The sequence below is a fragment of the Mirounga angustirostris genome, unplaced genomic scaffold (assembly GCF_029215605.1).
Source record: "Mirounga angustirostris isolate CCGP_5_RB_7025 unplaced genomic scaffold, mMirAng1.0.hap1 SCAF_8, whole genome shotgun sequence".
Lineage (NCBI taxonomy): Eukaryota > Metazoa > Chordata > Mammalia > Carnivora > Phocidae > Mirounga > Mirounga angustirostris.
The window spans coordinates 110,752,213-110,771,827 of NW_026991716.1; the positions used below are offsets into that span (position 1 = coordinate 110,752,213).

Sequence of the window (19,615 nt, forward strand, 5' to 3'; positions counted from 1 at the left end):
CTAGTAATTTCTTGATTTTATCTTCAAAAAGAGAACCATTTTCCAAATTATGTGGCTGTATATCCAAGTCGTAAGTGTTAGAATCTAGGGCCTGAGTCTTCCAAAACAATCTCTTGGTAAAATACGCTTCAAGCACTTCCTTTTCTTCATAAGGCATTGGGTATATCTTCCCCAAATACTAAATCCGTTCCAGGCTGTAGATACTCTCAAACTCTTGGAAAATGCTTATTAAGTCATATGTTCTCTAACACTAGTTGGCTAGATCAGGGAGAAAAAGCTTTGGAATTCCAGGGTATTCACTTCATAGAGTGGAGAGAAAATTCCCAGTGATTATTTTGTCATGTAATATTTGCTAGCTAATATTTTGTTGCCTAATGAGGTTTTTGTGCTTGTTTATTTTGTTTGATTATACTTACAGCTTTTCCCGAAATAATCAACAGTGAGTTGCAGGAAATGGAGAATACATGAAGCTCAAAATAATTTATCTAAGCTTTCCAATGGACAATAGGTAAGTGCATGGAAGAAAAAGTAGGAAAGCTATGTCCTAACTCCTGTTCATCCTGGACGTAAATCCCTGCAAATGGGACTTCAATCCCAACACTGTGTGGCAAGAAGAGTATTTAAAAAAAAAAAATGGGTTAATCTAGTAACAGAAAAACCTACAAATATTATATTCTTGGGAGCGAAAATATTCAGAGAAAAATCCTTTAAACTCTGGTTATGACTCTCTTTGAAGTAATGGAGATGAAATTAAAAGGATATAAGAGAGGACTCTGTAGAAACACATGATCTTTGAGTCAGTATAAGACACCAGACCAGGAGGTGAACAAAGTATAAATTTTGTTCTTCATCGTGAACTCAACCTTCCCCTAAGGACTGTGCCTTAGAGAACTCTCCAATTCTGGACTCTAAAGAATTCTGTACTATTCTGTGTGATTTATCTAATATTCAGTGCCTAATATTTTCCTGGAAAATCACATACACACCTACACACAGATAGATACAAACACACACATATACAATATTACAATTCTCAAGGGTTCAAAAACCTCTAAAAACTCATTAATATAATATGTAGATGAGATATATAAAGGGTAGAGAGAATTGAACTTACCCTTTTCTCACTCTTTTCTCACTTTTAAAGAGGAAATGAAGGCAAAAGAACGAGAAATCACAACTAGTAACCTGGCTATACCTTTAGTCTGTGATAAAAGGTTAAAAAATTTCCCAAATATGTAGATGCCATATGAGTACTTACACAAGTTCTATGAAACCAGAATCAGTTTGCATGATAGAAACTTCAGACTTAAAAATAATAATAGGCCATATCAGACAGATTCAGATTCAATTTTTCAATCTAGGTATTTGCTGGTGCTTGCTTGAAGATACGTATATAGTAACAGACACTCAGTTTTTGTAGCATGAGATACTTTTAACAATTTTTCCAGTTTCTCCATGTTTCAAATGTTGTTGCATGTCTTTTTCCTTGTTTTTATGTCATTATAGGCTGCAGCTGCTTTCAACATTAAATAAAATAAATGAAATCCAAATTAAAATAATGTCTTTCATTTTTAATTTTAATTAAAATTGAAATAATAATGATCTCAAAGCAATTCAGTAAGCCAAATAAAAAAATAATGTGTAAAAAGTCTTAAAGAGCTGAGAAATAATAAACCTTTTTCCGAATTATTTCCATGTCTTAAATATCCTATCTTTGTTAAGAAAAATATTTGAAAAGTTCAAGTTGACCTAAAATACTGTTCTATGGAAATCATTTTCAGACATCATTATGTGCCATAGTGCAAAGCACCTGCATTCAGTGAACAGTTATGTAGGAAAGGTAATTTTCTGAATTGGACATAAAATAATTCCTAATGAGCTGCTGAAAAATCGTAATTGGGAAATGCATTTATTTCTTGCTAAAAAAAAGTAAGTGAAAGGAATTCAAATCAATTTCTTACAGATTAATGAGATTATTAACCAGCCATGTCACCTTGGGCCAGTGGAAAGAAGAGAAATAATATTTATTCAGCATCAACTACATATAAATACTAGCAGATACCACACAAACATTTCCTTTCCTGGTACAACAAAATTAAGACCGAGATCTTAGTATTTCTAATGTACTGATGGGAAAATGGAAGCTCAGAAAGATTATTATGTCATAACCAAATAGCAAGGAATAGAACCTGGACTTGAATTCAGGTTACTCTGGTTCCTGTGTCAGTTTACCTACATTTACTTTTACATTATTTGTAAAATGAAAGGTTAAATTAGAGATAATCTCAAAGGTCTCTTTTAGATATAATGGAAACTCATTTTGATAATGTTAAGGGTACTATTCTGGTGCTACCACCCGAACAGTTTACTTCATGTGTCAAAATACAAGGAAAACTGAACACAAAGGAACATGTCTTCTATTATGGTATCCCATTTTTATAGTATAACCACATATAGCCAAGTGTCCATAAAAAAAAGGGTAGTACATATTTAAAAGCAGCATAAAGGAAATCTACCTAAAAATTATAAATTGCTTTTTTTGACAACCTATGTCTCTTTATTCATTCCACTGGAATGATTTCTTGGGGCCTGCAGGTGTCTACTTTCTAAACACAGATATAGAACATTTAAAATTCCAAATATTTTGGACCACTGCAATTAGTACAGTAAAAAATTGCTCAGCCCACATAAATCAGAGAATTAACATGAAAGCTTGTCCTATTTTTTAAAACAGAGTCCAGTACAAAGGGTTTCCATAAACATTGTGACCAGAGAAACCTGGACTTACGGTGAGGAATGTGACATATAATAGCAATAGTCAGCTCTTCCCACTGGCTTATTGTCTTCATTGATTTTAGTATTGAGTAAAAGAGAACAGAAGAAATAGTCACCTCCACCAAGCTAAGAAGACTCCTGTTTCTTGATTTCACTGGTAACGAATCTACCTGAATAATCCAGTTTAAAAAAAATCTAAATCAGTTTCTGTCACATAAAGCAAGATTTCATGGTCACAATTACACTCTTAATAGCCAAGTTAAACTATAAAGCATAAGATGAACTATCATCTCCCACTATTGCTACAAAAATCTAAAATTCCAAAGATTCCACATGACACACAGAAAAAGCATAAACAAGAACAATGAAATATTATTATAGTGTTAGCCATTAGAAAATGTTTAGTAAGAAAGGTGATAATAAAAGCACTAGAAATCATTTCTACATATAGAAAGAGGAGGAAATACAACAGGGTTGGAATTAAACTCAACCCAACCCATGGGATGGGTAACTAGACCCATCCCATTTCTCCTCATGGAAATGCTTCAAAGGGCCAATTTAGAAACAGCAGAATACATTAACAATAGTTAATTCAAATCATTTCATAAAACATCCCTTTTTTTTCTTTTTCATCAATATTATCATTCCTTCCATTTCTTCATTGAAAAATAATTTGAATTTCAAGGTAATTAATAGATGCTCTCAAGAAAACAAGTTGAGAAAAATCTCATTTATATTTTTAAAAGATTTTGAGTTGTTCTGTATTGATGGCAGTGTTCTTAACATAAACATACCTTGTCATGTGACATATTCATTCATGATGGGTTAATTCTCTTGTAGTCAAAAAGCTAGGGAAAGTATTTGCTTTTTATATTCTCAACTGTATTTTTGCTCTAACTGGACTTCTTAGGAGCATTTTATATTTCTTTTGAATTATATTAAACACATAGAAACAGATCACTTTTATCTCTATTATTAGCTGTATGCATATTATAATACCATGTAAGTTCACCTAAATTGACAAGCATTCCAGGGTTTCAGTTTAGAGTAATCCAAACATAAAAACAAAGTAAAAACAAGCATTCTTGGGGAAGAAAAGATTTTGAGTCATTCACCAATTATTTATTGCAGGTCCAAGTGCCAAACACAGTGCTAAACTATACAAAAGTGAATCGTGGTATTGTTTCACCTTATCCTTAATTTTAAGTGTCAGTCTCTTAATTCTATTTTCAAGAACTATATGATTTTATTAACACTAGCATATATCCTTTAGCATTGTTTTAGATATCATTGTTTTAAGCCACAAAACTGATGAGTCAAAATCAATAGTAGGATTACATTCAAAAGTCTTTTACAGTTTAAACAAATTTTTATTTTCCTTTTATTTTAATTTTTTAAAGATTTTATTTGTTTATTTGAGAGAGAGAGTGAGCGAGAGAGAGAGCACATGAGCAGGGGCAGAGGGAGAGGGAGAAGCAGACTCCCCATCGAGTAGAGAGACCAATGCAGGGCTCAACCCCAGGACCCTAGGATCATGACTTGAGCCAAAGGCAGTTGCTTAACCGACTGAGCTACCCAGGCACCCCAAATTTTTATTTTCTATGTAACTCAGTTATTTTCTAGCCCTATATAGAGCAAACAATAGAACCTTGAGACAAATTAAACATTCAAATTCTATCTACAATTAATACTGAATTTATTTCTTAAACATTTCAGAGAAGGATTATCTATTTGTTACAGTAACTACTAATTTAGGGAGCATATTCAAATCCTAATAGGCCGGTTCATTACCAACAATTAGATCAAGAATTTCAAATTAACTTTTTCCTTTTTTAAAACTTACTCCTTTCTCACTGAATAACTTTGGTGTCTGGTGAACTTCTAATTGATGCATTCCATACATAGGTATGTCCCACAAAATGTTTCCCTTGTTAGTATTTTTATCAACACAATGATTCTGGGCTAATACCCAACTTAATAGAGATATCTCTCAATACACAGATTTTTGGCCAACATTTTTTTTGAGAAAATATTTTTATTTATTACTCAAAAATTCTATATAGCAAATGAATTAAACTATGCAAAGAAAAAACCGTGAATTACATTCAAATACAGTTAGTAAAACATCAAAATTATATATAAGTATTTGGAAAGCTCAGAGTAACTATAAGTGGCAGATATAATGAAAACACAGTAATGTATTCCCTTTGAAGTAACTATAATAAATTTAATTATTTTGATCATATTAATTGTTTCGATCACAAAACAATGTTTTAAGCATTAACTTTAGCACCTACTTTGAAAATCTATTCTGTATGCTGTGTTTTAGTTACTTTTTAATTAACTGGTCAAGCATTTTGGTTAGCAGTCTCACACATAACAATTTTTCCCATTTAAAATAATAAGAAATTGACTCCTTGTTAGCGCTTTCACACAGAATATGTGATTTTCAGAAAATGACTTTTATATTAAGTGGGAGAAGCTTATAACTAATGGTGACTTATTATGTGCCAGGGAAAAAGGCAGTTATTTTGTCTTTAAGAAAAAAAAATATGATTGTTTCGGAATACGAAGAAAAATAGTCAAAAGCACAACTTCAATGGCTATAATAAATTGTAACAAGTGTGCAGAGAGAAATTTATTTATCCTCGAGTATAATACAAGTAATGAGTCCTGAAAAGAAGCAGTGAACTGTGTTAAAACTTTTGTCAGAGTTGACAAAGTTTTGATAGGCTTTTTTTATAACATTTTTTAAAGCTTTTCATGCCAAATATTACATTAATGCCAAACTGGAATTATGTTTTCTGTTGAAATAATGAATTGATCTTAGTAATCCCAATCTCTTCTGAACAAGAGGTTGTCAAAAATATTCTTAAGTTTCTGTTTGAGCAGAGATTCTGTATCTCTCTAGAACAACTTTTTGTGTACTATGTTGATTTTATTATGGTTTTGATTATTAAGAACAAACACAATTTCATTACTTCTAAAAGAGGTAAGTTTTCTTATAACTGTGTTATCATCTGCTATTTTATTTTTAAATACTAAATATTAATACAATTAATATATTAATGCAGTTACTCTTATAATAAATATTAATATCAATAATATCAATATAGTGATAGTATTCCTTGTCCTCAAGTACATATGCTACTATCTTAGTCAAGTGACCAATCTCCTGCAGTAACTTTAGATTTTGCCTGCTAAAATCCTAAATTCAGAAAAATTAAAATGTCAAGAAGTCTTCTATCTTAAACTGTGGAACTTCCTCTAGAGCTTTGGACAACCATAAAGATATGGTCCTTTACCAGATAAGACCAGGGAAATCAAAACTCATTAAGTTTGTTTGGTATGCTCTACATATTTTAACTAGCTCAACATCACTGTAAGGGTTACATAGGAAGAGCTTCGAATCAGAAAAGTTCAACATTCTATACATTTTCTTCAGGTAAATGTTATTAAAATAAAATATGTGCCCAAGACAATACAATTTATAGGAAGAACCTGAGATCTGTTACTACCCTCACTGTCCATATATCCTTACCCTCAAGCAAAACAACAACCAAATCCTTATGAAATCATTAAGTCCAGTACTCCGGTGGAGAACTGTTCTCTTCTCCACTCAGGTACTATTGGTTACTGTAATAAATTCATCACAGCCATTTTACTAGCAAGTGGTTTCTGCTTTCTTCCCATACTTTGCCTGAAGGCTCTGCTAAAAGCTCTAGAAATTGGGTCCTCAACTAATGGCCTCATTGGAATGAAAGGACTAAGGTAGATTCTTCTATAATGACTTCAAGGACTAGCCTCATGGGTAAAGGCTTCAGTGCTGACCAGACCATACCAGGACACAGAGCCAGAATTTCCAGGAATAATGACTTCCTGAAACAGACTATAACCCTGAAATTTGAGAGACAATGAATTAGTTAAGCATAACTTAATGAACCAATGAGGGAAATCTAACTGGAATTACTTATTGGAAGATTACTGGCATATTTTTAAAGGTCTTGATCTCCAACCCATATTTTCATAAAACCTGATATGGTATCTTGTTCCCACTGACCATTCATATATTCAGGAATACTTTCTTTATCTGTTTCTTTATTGTTTCATGGCAAAGTGATTAACATGGTAAATACAAGAAGAATAGGCTCTTCCCTTTTACTGGAATGTAGTCTGACAAATCGACTGTGTAACCAAAATGTTTAAAGTTTATGGACTGTTATATTTAAGAATGTTTATTAAAACATATATAATAAGCCCCCCAAAGTGACAATATGTGGAACCAATGCCTAACAAAACCTTCCCAGTAATCAGGTGTATTACTTGGTCTAAGTTTATGGGTTCTCTGCTTGAAAAAAAGATCAATTTCTGACAGGCTAGGAATCCCAGCTGATTTGAGAGACATAGATAGAAATTCATCCACATTTACAGATACTTCAGGTGATACCTAGTGGAGATGAATAATTTGAGTTTGGTTTCTTAGTTTCTGGATAGGAGAGTAAATAAGGGCAATTTTTTAAAAACTTCCAAGTGACAGAAGTTATTAAAAATACAATCCTAGATTTCTAATAACATCCCCAAACAGAAGTTAATTTTCTGCCTCAACTGGTCATTTAACATTCCATAGAACTAGATATTAGATATTTTGATCTTACTACAAAATTTATATTTGTTAGGCGCCTGGGTGGCTCAGTTGGTTAAGCGACTGCCTTCAGCTCAGGTCATGATCCTGGAGTCCCTGGATCGAGCCCCGCATCGGGCTCCCTGCTCACCAGGGAGTCTGCTTCTCCCTCTGACCCTCCTGACCCTCCCCCCTCTCATGTGCTCTCTCTCTCAGTCTCTCTCAAATAAATAAATAAAATCTTTAAAAAAAAATTTGTATTTGTTAATAAACACTTCTTGTTGTATCTATGTAAATGAATTGACCAAAAAAGAAAGAGGAAGAAGAAGGAGGAGGAGAAAGAGGAAGTGGAGGAGGAGGAGGAGGAGAAGAAAGGAAAGAAAAATCATCTTTTCTGTTGTTCTTTTTCACAAGAATTTATCATTGGAGAGTATTTATGATCATAAGAGGAAAACAGAGGGAGAAAAAGTACAAACCTTGGAAGTAGGCAAAAAAATAACTGCTTATCCTTCACTCTAAGAGCATGTACCTTTGTCTGAGTCTACTATTCACTATTGATTAAGATAATTTATAAATCTGTAAGAGATGTTAATTTGTAGAAAGTTCATAGTAATACAAATGATACTTATCTAGTAGAGAAGCAAAGACTTCTGTTTATAGTAAAGATAACCTTCAAGGTTTCAGATTTATTGCCCTGTTGGACATTAATCTATTTAGTATAAAACTAGGAGTCTTATCCTAGCGTTCTTTCTTTCAGTGAATTATAAATGCTTCCCTTGTTTCTATAGCCTTTTGAACCAGGTATACTATACTGCTGGTTCCCTCGTTAATAAATTAAATATATCTTTAGCATGCATTCATCCAGTGTAACACTTGACTCATTTTTAGGTTTTGAGTTTTTTATAAAGTATATTACCTTATTTCTTCTACGTCATAAAAGTCAAGGGCAAAACAGGAGACAATTAAAAAAACTCTCAATAGTAACATTTGCACGTGAGAAAGCTAAAATAAATTTATTGAGGGCATGAAAATTTCCCACTTCTCAAGGTACAGATCCAGTAAATGCTTTGAAATCAAGGAAAAACCGACACTAGGCTGACAATGCATTAGAAAATGTCATGCTGCTTTAATAAATGCTTTATTCAACCACTCTTCTAAATTCCACAGCTTCAAAATTCTACTACCTACATATCCATCTTACTGTATCTACATTGAATAGTTCTGTTCAGGTGCTATTGTTTACCTATGTAATATCCACCCCATTCTTATCCCATTACAATCTGGCCAGCCATGTGCCTCAGGGGAAGCTGGCACTGACTTCAGCCTCATCTCCAACTGGGGGAGGAGGATGGGTCTGGAAGTATAAGCCAATCATGCCTTATTGTCCCCATCACTCATTGCTTTAGGCATGGATATGTGACATAATTTTGACCAATTAGACAAAAAGATAAATCTATTGATGGGCACCTCAGAAAAGTTCTTTACGTTTATCAAAAAAACAGACATAATGAAGAGACAACCTGTTTTTCTTCATTTCTGAAGTTAATACCTAAAATAGTTGCAGATCTGACACCCATGAGGGGGAGCTAGCCTGAAGTAAAAAGATGACCTATCAAAATGGAGAAGCAGATAGACAAATCCAACAAAGCCAATCCTGGACCTTTTGTTATGTGAAAGCACCTTTCCTTATTGTTTAGAGACATTTTAAGTTGGGCTCTTCATTACTTGGAGCTGGAGAAAGCATAAGAGATAAACTTTGACTATACTTCCAAGTCAGCCCTGCAGCTGACTGCAGTCTCTAAAGAAGGATCTCTACTTATACTTGTTTATATAGACTACAAAAGTTGGATCTTTTCCTCCTCTGTTTCTACATACTTGGATTCCTAACCTTGACTTTTCCAAGGCATGAAACCTCCGGCAATTTACTTCACCTCTCTGAACCTCATTTCCTTCATCTATAGAGTGAGGTTAATATGTACCTCAAAGGGCTTTTATAAAAATTAAGTGAATTTTTATTGGTGGCTCAGTCAGTTGAGCATCTGCCTTTGGCTCAGGTCATGATCTCAGGGTCCTGGGATAGAGCCCCGCGTGGGGCTCCCAGTTCAGTGGGGAATCTGTTTTTCCCTCTGCCTTTCCACAACCCCCACCCCCAGCTCACTCTCTCTCTCTCTCTCAAATAAAATCTTAAAAAAATAATAAAAAGTAAATAAAATAAAACAAAATAAATAAAAATTAAGTGAAATGCCAGATTTAAAAAAATGCCTGAGATTAGATAAAAGTGGTCAGGAAAGCATCTAACCTGGCTTGGATAAAAATCATACACTCAAAACGTAACTTTTGAATAGCCAAATGGACATACCACTTTCCTACTTAATTCACCAACTAACAACAGGGGTAAAGGAGAAGGTACAGAAATATATGAAATGAAATTTGTAGAACTGTTCTATTTAATTTTATTCTGATCAACCGCAAGAAGCATGTTAGCCTCTCTCTCTCTAATCTATGTCTCTAGGTGAAGAGTTCATGACGCTGTTGGTATTTATAAGTTGTCATGCACTCCAAGTATAGAAAACATTCATTTTTTGTTGAGAGATATTTCCCAATCAATAACTTGCTCTTCGAGGGAGGGAGAAGATGTCTGTACAACATACCGTGGTACTCTCCGCAGAAATTAGATTTGAAAACTGACAACCTTCCAAGATTTAAAAAGCATCTTTTTATGTAATGACAAGTCCATAAGCATAGCTCTACATTTTTTACAATATCAACTATAAGATAAGCAACATCACATATTTTTTTAAATAATCTCTAATTTAATCACTTATCTTTTGGTTTTTTGTATATTTTTCTTTTCTTGGCATTCTTCTTGTGTTTGAAAGATAATAAGCCTTTAAACGGAGACTAAGAGAATTTCTTTTTTTTTTTTTTTTTAAAGATTTTATTTATTTATTTGATAGAGAGAGACACAGCGAGAGAGGGAACACAAGCAGGGGGAGTGGGAGAGGGAGAAGCAGGCTTCCCTCTGAGCAGGGAGCCCGATGCAGGGCTCGATCCCAGGACCCTGGGGTCATGACCTGAGCCGAAGGCAGACGCTTAACAACTGAGCCACCCAGGCACCCTGACTAAGAGAATTTCTTAGCCACCACGAGGCAAGGTAGCTTCTGGAGAGGAAAAGTATAAGGTCATCAAGACACTTTCGATCACACTCCCCCCAAGGAAAAGTAATTTTGTTTCTTTCGACTATGTATTGATTTTAAGGTACACCTTAAAGGTACCTGTATAGTCTTTGAAATTACTCTGTATTCCTATCCTAATTCATTTAAGAGGCTGCAAGTTCTCTAGCCCTGACACCAGCATTAATTTTTTTCTTTCTTTTCTTTCTTTTTTTAATACTAGCCTGTTTTTTTCCACTGAGATATATTGGGACCTATCTAACTTAGATACATTATGTACCTGAACTATCAGGAAAATATTCCTGTCTCAGCATGCCATTTCTGTCCACAGTAATTTAGACATTCTTCATGCTGCATTTATGTCCACAAGGGTAATAGTCCTTACATTAAAAACCAGCCTTCAAGAAGCGTTTCACCCTTCATGAAGTCCATTACCACCTTTCTCTCTCTGACCCTGAACTGCCTCCAACTCCCACTGTTTTTATTTATTTATTTATTTATTTTTTAAGATTTTATTTATTTGCGAGAGAGAGAATGAGAGACAGAGAGCATGAGAGGGAAGAGAGTCAGAAGAAGAAGCAGACCCCCCGCTGAGCAGGGAGCCTGATGTGGGACTCGATCCCGGGACTCCAGGATCATGACCTGAGCCGAAGGCAGTTGCTTAACCAACTGAGCCACCCAGGCGCCCCTCCCACTGTTTTTAATAAGCAACTCAAATGTGGTAAACTATCTTCTCTGTGCTGAGGGCAAAAGCACCAACAGATACATGATAACATGGTTTGGAAAAACACACTGAAATAAGCCCATAATTCTAGTCCTAAAATAGCCCACTGCAAACAAAGTCTTAAAATTATTTTCAAACCCTAAACTTTAGTCTGATTCCTGTAGTCCATGAATTTTTCTTCTGCCATATGTGCTCTAATGACACAGCAGATAATATATGTGTTTCCAAAGGTCTGCTTAGACAGACATGCGGCCAGTGTTCATCAACTAACTAAAAATAACATACAGGTAAATCAAAGAGAGGACAAAGTATCTCCCTACAGGTTAAGAGTCTCATGTAGGAAACCCTAAAGCTCAGCCACAATTCTGAACAAGTCTCAGAGTCCATTTCATGCAAAGATTAAGAGAGAATCATTTACAGCTTTTAAATTTTGGAAATGGTATTTTAAATGAAATAGTAAAAAATCAAAACCAATACCCCATCATAGAGTGGATTTAACTGTCCATGAGCAACTCAAGGAAACGTGTCAGCTACACTACAATTACAAAACAGGATGATACTATGGCAAGAGTAATTTTGATATTAGACAGATGAACCTAAGTTCAAATCCCATCCCTGGCGGGGTGGGGGGGGGGGTGCTTTAAGCAAGTTATACACTCTACTTATCTCTAAAATGTCACTAATTTGTAGGGCTCATGTGAGGATTAAGAAAATATATCATGTCCCTGGTATAGTAAAACCCAGTAAGCCACCAATAAGCCGTAGCTAATGGTAGTAAGTACCTTCATCTCTGCACATTTCATGTTGAATGTGCACCAAACCATTGTTTTCAAAGTGTCCCTTGGAGACTTCTATCTCTGTGTTTTCACAGAAGCCATCTGGATGGAGCTGGGGTAGTGGAGAAGAAGGGGGTAGGGGTAGGGATGTAGGGAGTACAAAGCAACAGGTTCTAGAACCATTAGCTCCCTGTGGCTGATTTTACATAAGTGAGTATTGGGAAATATTATTTTCATAAAAAGAATTCTATTATTTAAAAGAAAACCTCAAAATCATTGAATGATGCATGGCCTTACAGTTTAAAACTTTTTTTTAAAAAGTTTTCAGGCTCTGTCACCTTCTTAGAATCTAATGCCTACATCCACTACTTAGAAGTTTTCCCATCTGTGTTAATGAGCTGATGTGAAGCTATTCTCTTACTCTTACATTCTCTCTCCTCGTCTCCCTGTCCTTTGTCTACCACCCATCTCTCAATTCTCCTTAAGACAACTGAATAGGTACACACACACACACACACGCACGCACACACCTTTAGTCATATTAATAGACAATGATAACTAGACTACAAAAAGAAAATAAACCAACATTTTGGCCTGATTTGCTCTATCCTCTAACACAAACAAAACCAGCCACAATACTGAAACTTAGTATCTCTATTTACCAACACTATATACCACTTTATTCTACCATCTCTGCCATGTTTTGACTCTGGTAAATTTGCTGTCAAACAATTCTGTTCATTCAGATGTATGAGATTTTTGGCAGCTATGACCTTCATAGAAACATGTGTCTTATTATCAATTGTCCATAATAGAGTGATGAAAAGATTAGGCAAGGTAATCCACTCATTTTAATGAGTGATTAAGGTTCCCAGAGAGACAGACTTATAGGTTAGAAATGGTAAGTCAATGCAAAAACTCCCTTGAAATTTCTCCTGAGGTATATCAAAATGTGATATACTGCATACATAATAACACTGTTTAGTAAATTATATTCTTATAAAACCAAAACACTATCGGGGTGCCTGAGTGGCTCAGTCAGTTAAGTGTCTGCCTTTAGCTCAGGTCATGATCTTAGGGTCCTGGGATCAAGCCCCATATAGGGCTCCCTGCTCAGCTGGGAACCTGCTTCTCCCTCTTCCTCTGCCCCTCTCCCATGCTCGTGCTCTCTCCCTCTCTAATAAATAAATAAAATATTTTAAAATAATAAAATAAATAAATAAATAAATAAATAAATAAATAAATAAATAAATAAAATGAAGACACTATCATCTTAGCATAGAAAACTTAGCTGGAACTGTATAACCTATAAAATGTTATCGTATGAATCAAACTGTGGAACCCAATGTTTTATTTGACTTTTAAACATCACACTATCAGAAGAAATCCAGGCACAAAATCATGTGTCCCATGCACACTCCCTACTGAATACACAAACACACTTAGTGCCTCCAAATAAATATTTGAAGAAGGCAACCTTTATTTTAACAACCCGGCTAATAATTCATGTTTAATTTAAACTCTGAGATGGAAAAAAAAAAAAAAAAGGATACACAGTTCTAAATGTAATAAATTAATATAAAGATACGTTTCTTAACAGCATTGTTCATTCCTCATCCTTTTCTATGTAATGCTATTTGTTCTCTATGTTTTAGTTTGGGGGCTTGACGAGGACCAGAATTGAGATCTAGTAGGTTCTTAAACTATTGAATATAAAACCTCACTAGGTTTTATAACAAAGGAGGAGTGGTTTCTTACTTCAATCTTCAGATTAATTTAATGACAGAGGGCTTTATCTTTTACTGTATACATAGCATGTATGCATTTTATGAAAGGAAGTCTGTAGAGTGATTTACATTATTATTAGTGAAAAGTACCAGCCTGAAGGTGGGATACAATGTAGTCATAATTTTAAATACTATCAAATGGGTACTCTAGAGACTCTAAACTAAAATTCAATTAGTCATTTTACAAAAAGCTGTTAAATAAAAAAAAACAGTTATAATTATAGTAGATGACAAATGTATTGAGATCTTAATCATGATCCCCAATCTCAGATCTAGGACAGAACGTATAGTAAAATGGTCAAATGAGTTTGTTTCATGAGATCATAAGCATAAAAGAATATCTGACAAACAAGGTCACAGACACAGATGTATTTGAGATCAAAGAATAATTTCTAGTTCCATATTAGATTGAGATTAATTTGACTTGCAAAAGACAAAAGAGAGAGAGAGAAAACCTAAAGGGAGTTCCTTCTTGGTAGTATTAACATTTAAAATTATATTTGAAATAAATAAGTAAAATCATTTATAAAGGCAAAAGCCAAATATTAATAATTATGTGTTAAAATCTGAACTGAATATAATGTTCCAGAAATGGGGTATTTGTTTTATTCAATTAAATTTTTAGCAAGAGAAAGAAAAACCTTTTTTGTTTCATCCTTGACCAAAGTACTTAAAAAAAAAATTATATAAGTTGACATTTTTGCCTAAATAAAATGAAATAGTGTCTTGGGAAATCGAAGAAGAAAAATACAGCTTATGCTCATGAAGAACTTAAGAGTTTAGAGGAGAGAATGACATATACAATGATACTATAACAGCTCAATTGAAATATGTACAAACTACAGAGGAAAACATTCAGAAACGAGGACAGAAGAAATATGAGAGTTCCAAGCCCATCAGGAAAATCTTTCTAACATAGATGGAACTTGAATAGACACAGTAAGAATGTGTAAGAGTTCGGTGAGTGGATAAGTGGACAGAGAATTGTCTAAGCAAAGGGAAGAGAACATACAAAGGCTCAGAGATGCTCAGAGACCATAGTATTTTTGAATGTCGGGGCATGGATCCAGAATGATGGAAAAGAGTTTGAGTCCATTTGAGATGGCCTATCATACATCTTTTATTTTAATCGGTAACATTTTTTATTATTTGTTTAGTTTTCCCATAGCATCTCTGTGAGCACTGGCTTTATTTTGCTTTATTTTCTGCCACTTTTTATTAATAAATAAGATATACATAGAGAGAAAAGTACCAAGCGCACAATGATATAGCTCAGTGATTTTTCAGTTCAGGCACACCCATGAAAACACCATCCAGACAGGAAATACAGTACTACCCAACCAGAAGCCCTCCAGGCTATCTTCCAAGCATTAATGATCTCTCATCCCTGGCAGCCCCTCCTGCAAGCAATACCCTGACTTCTAACATCACCAACAGTTTTACCTGGCTTTGAAATTTACATAAATGAAATAGGGTACATATTCTTTTATGTCCACTTTCTTTCCCTCAGGTGATGTTTGTGAAATTCATCCGCATCACATATGGCAATAGATCATTCATGTACATTGTTGTGTACTATTCCCTTATATGAATGCACCACCATAAATGCAAATTTATCCACTGCACTGTTAACAGATATCCTTGCACTGTTTTCAGTTCGACCCTGTTATGAGCACTGGTGCATTCCTGCACATGTCATTTGGAGAACATATGTACTCAGTTCTAAGGGGTTTACACCCAAGAATGGATTTACTGGGTCATTAGGTTATACAAAGTGCTTGTAAGGATTTATAGTCCGACCAGTAGTGTCTGAGCATTTTACTTGCTCTATACTCTTACAAAACCTGATATTTTGATTTTCATCTTTCTGCTGAGTGTGTAGTAGTTTCTCATTGTGATTTTAGTTCACATATCCTTAGTGACTGACTGGGGAGGTGCTCCTATTTTCCTATGATTTTTGGCCATTATCCTAATACTAAATGGCCTAAATTAATTCTTTTGCATGCTATTTTTAATGTACCTAGCAGGCCTTTCAGTCACCATCATTGTCACTTGACAAAGGGAGTGTGGGGGTTAGGAAATGCTGAAGAGCATTTTAAACAATTATTGACAGCAATATATCTTCAAGAAATAATTTTCTTCCTTCCTCTTGTTTTCTACCCATCTTCATTCTTCTACTATCCTAATCTATTTGTCCACCCTATCTGTCTTCTTCCCTTCTATATTTCCAGTCCAAAATGGTCAATAAATAGAAGGCAATTAACAATGTCCAAGTCCTGTCTAGAGAGTTCAATAGATCAATAACAAGTTTACATTTGAGACCTAGCCTTCTTACTTTAGGGTTGCCAAAGGTTTGAGGGTTTTGGTTGGTTGGTTGGTTGGTTGGCTGGTTGGTTTTATAAATGAAACAAGTAAGCATGCCTGACTATTTGAAAATAAATGGATCATTCATAAAATTTAAACAGGATAAATATAAATGTCTCCTTTTTGTTATAACTCATGAACAATGTTTTAAAGAAATATCAGAAGCATTTTAAAGAAATATCAGAAGGAAAATGGGAAAAAAATGGTATCTACTGTGAAAAGAGAACAATAAAAGAAGATATACAAGGGTGCTTTCTTTCACTTTCCCTAAAGACCAAATACAAGTCACATTTGGCAAAACTAAAGTAGCCATGACCTTTTCCTTCCTCTGCATGATTAATTACTTCATGTCCTATTAATTGGAAGATGTGGCTGAATTTCAAACACTTTCATTTTCTGTGCATATCATCCTGTACTGTAACCACCGATTAAGCTGTTCATCAGAGGTGAGCCAACAAGGTCATCTGAGCAGTATCTCTTCAGCTATTCATTATCCATCTTCAATGGTAATTAACAATGGTAACATTTCCATAAATCAACATCTTTCTGATTATTCTCTGATGACAAACAGTCAAAATGTGTGCATCCTAGCCCACCCCTTTTAATTTTATATATTAAAAAAAAAATTCTAAATATACCACAGAGAAAGCTCAGGTGAAATATTACAGGAGTTTCTTCAATTAAAATGTATGCAGAAAATAAGGTTATGTACCTTTGAAAGAGAAATACAAACCTATGCACAAAACTAAATGGGTCTGTTGGCAACACAGGGGGGAAACATAAGAAGCAAAGGGCGTCAGCCACCTAGTACCAATTTATTCCTCTGGCAAGAAAATACAGCTCAGTTCAGCTTCAAAGATAACCATTTGCCTACTCAGCCATGGAACGTGACAATTTAAAACAGAAAGCAGATTTAATTCACCTTACTCTCAAAACACAAATTACAAGGTGGACCAAAAAGAACTTGTCAAAGAATATACTTACTTTATTCTTTTCCAGATCATAATTTGGAAATGTAATTTTTAGGTTTGGTTTTGTTTATTTTGTGTACTAATGGTGCACTGTTGCTTATTGTTGAGGTTTTAAGCTTTTTGGCTCTATATATAAGATTAGTTAGTAAATTCAGAAGCTTTTTGGCTCTATGTATCAGATAAGTTAGTAAATTCAGAAATGCTATTTCTTCCTTGGTTCACTTGAATTGACATTTTCATCTCCAAAGGCTAGTCTAAAATTGTCATTTCTAAAATTCACTCACTACAGGAAGGTCTTTCTGAATTTGTAGAAAATTAATTATAAAGTATTTTTAAAATATCATAATAAAAGTACTGAAAACAAATTAAAACTTAAATTATTAGCAATAGGTAATCAGCTTATCAATTACATATGACTATATATAATAATTACATAATGATTATGTATTACTACATGGCATATTAATATATTATGTTGTTAAATATTATATTGTATATCATTACATATACATGACTGTATGTAATATATAGTTATAAGCTGTATTTATTTCTAAATATTGGAAGTAAAATAGTTCATGCTTTTTGATATTATATTTTAGTATTCCTGTTGACATTTTCAATTTTTACAATAAGTTATTGTTAAACATATATACACACACACACACACACACAGGAGATCTGTGTGTGTATATATATATATACACACACACACACACACATACATACAGGGTTTGGAATTAGTCCCAACTAATATGTAGAACTGAAGGCACTTATATCTAGTCTGTAGTCTAGTACTAATAAATGATAGCATTATAAAATGGTATGTCTATATTGCTACTGTATGTTAATGTGTTTTTCACAAGTAAGAGAAAACACAACTCAAAGTGGCTTAACCAGTAAGAAGATGTATTGTATCACAAAACCAGAAATCAAAGGATATATCAAGGTCTAGATAAAAGAATGAACAGGGCTCAGCGCTGTTTACCTAAAATTTACCCAGAAAAGACCTCCTTCTCCCTTTGACAATTTTGTCTCCAGGCTGCCTCTTCTCAGAGCCACTTGCATGCTTGAGAGCAGAGAAACAATGAGATAAGGCTTCTCCCCATCACGGAATATAAATCTTTCCTTTCAGTCTGATTGGACTAAACCCACGTCATTTAACTGAATAGGCACTAAGTAAGCTGATTTTACATTTTAGATTATTTTAAAATGATTTTGTTATGCTTTTATGGGTTTTTGTTTTTGTTTTTTTTGCTTTTGTTTCCATTTTGCGTTTTTATTAAATAGGAAGAAAAAAAAAAAAAACCAGATGCGCCTGGGTGTCTCAGTCAGTTGGGCGTCTGCCTTTGGCTCAGGTCCTGATCTCGGGGGTCCAGGGACTGAGCCCCACGTCAGGCTCCTTGCTCAGCGGGGAGCCTGTTCCTCCCTCTGCCTCTGCCTCTCTTCCCTGCTCATGCTCTCTCTCTCTGTCTCAAATAAATAAATTTCTTAAAAATAAAAAAAAACCCACAAATACTTATATTTTTCCAGTCAAAGATAACAAAAACATAGTGAGCATTCTTGAAGAATACAGGATTATAGAAAAGTTACTGAGGGAAAGGCAAAGACAACAATAAGGCTTTTAGATGTGGTCAAGTAGCTTGCCCACAGTAGTTTACTGTAACAAATGATTGTGTTACACCTAAAGTAAGAAAATGATACATATTCCAAAGCCATTCCCCCAACACTGGGTAAACAGAATGATTCTCACCTTGAGGCATCTCAGGTGGCAGATAATGAGGTTCTTGGGCACTAACATGTACCCATTCGAAGTCATCATATAGATCCTGGTGGTAATCACAGGCCCCTGGACCATCATCAAAAGTACAGCCACCTAAAAGAAGAAGAGAAAGATTATTGTTACATTCTACACAGATTTGCTAAAATTGAGAATTGTGCTGGAAAAGGAAAGATTATATTGAATATGTAATCGGCACTGTTAATAATAATTGGTACTCCTGTTTTTGACTGTTCTCGTTAAATTTTCACATAAAATGAATTACTATCAGTAGTTTCTGTTTGAATAAGAAGCCAGTTTGAGCCTCAGAAGGAAGGCTGAGGCACAGATTTTGAAAGATTAAAAATAGTGAAAGATACTTGTAGAGTGAAGCTTTCCTGAAATACACATACCATCTAAAATCTAAATAGATTTTAGTAACTTCAGTGTGGAGAAGGGAAAGAGTAAAAATTGTTTTTTTCATAATGCAAGTTCAAAAAGGTGAAGTTAATATTTAAATCTTACCAAATTCCTTTCTTGAAAAGAACACTTTGAAAGGACATTTGAAATAGCAAATGAAACATATAAAGCTTTATAGGGTCTAAAAGTGTTTGAGGTCAGTGATATATTCTTCCATACTTTATTTAGATTACTTTCATACACACTTA

The 19,615-nt window shown here is 34.2% G+C and overlaps 1 protein-coding gene across 2 annotated transcripts in view; it reads right to left on the reverse strand.

The window, feature by feature from the left end:
- PTPRK (protein tyrosine phosphatase receptor type K) overlaps positions 1-19,615 on the reverse strand; it is a 556,644-nt gene that overhangs the window by 406,985 nt on the left and 130,044 nt on the right. For both annotated transcript variants that reach the window (XM_045865517.2, XM_045865516.2), the window contains exon 2: positions 18,942-19,064. In XM_045865517.2, the coding sequence (XP_045721473.1) occupies positions 18,942-19,064 (123 nt within the window). The remainder of the gene's footprint in view (positions 1-18,941; positions 19,065-19,615) is intronic.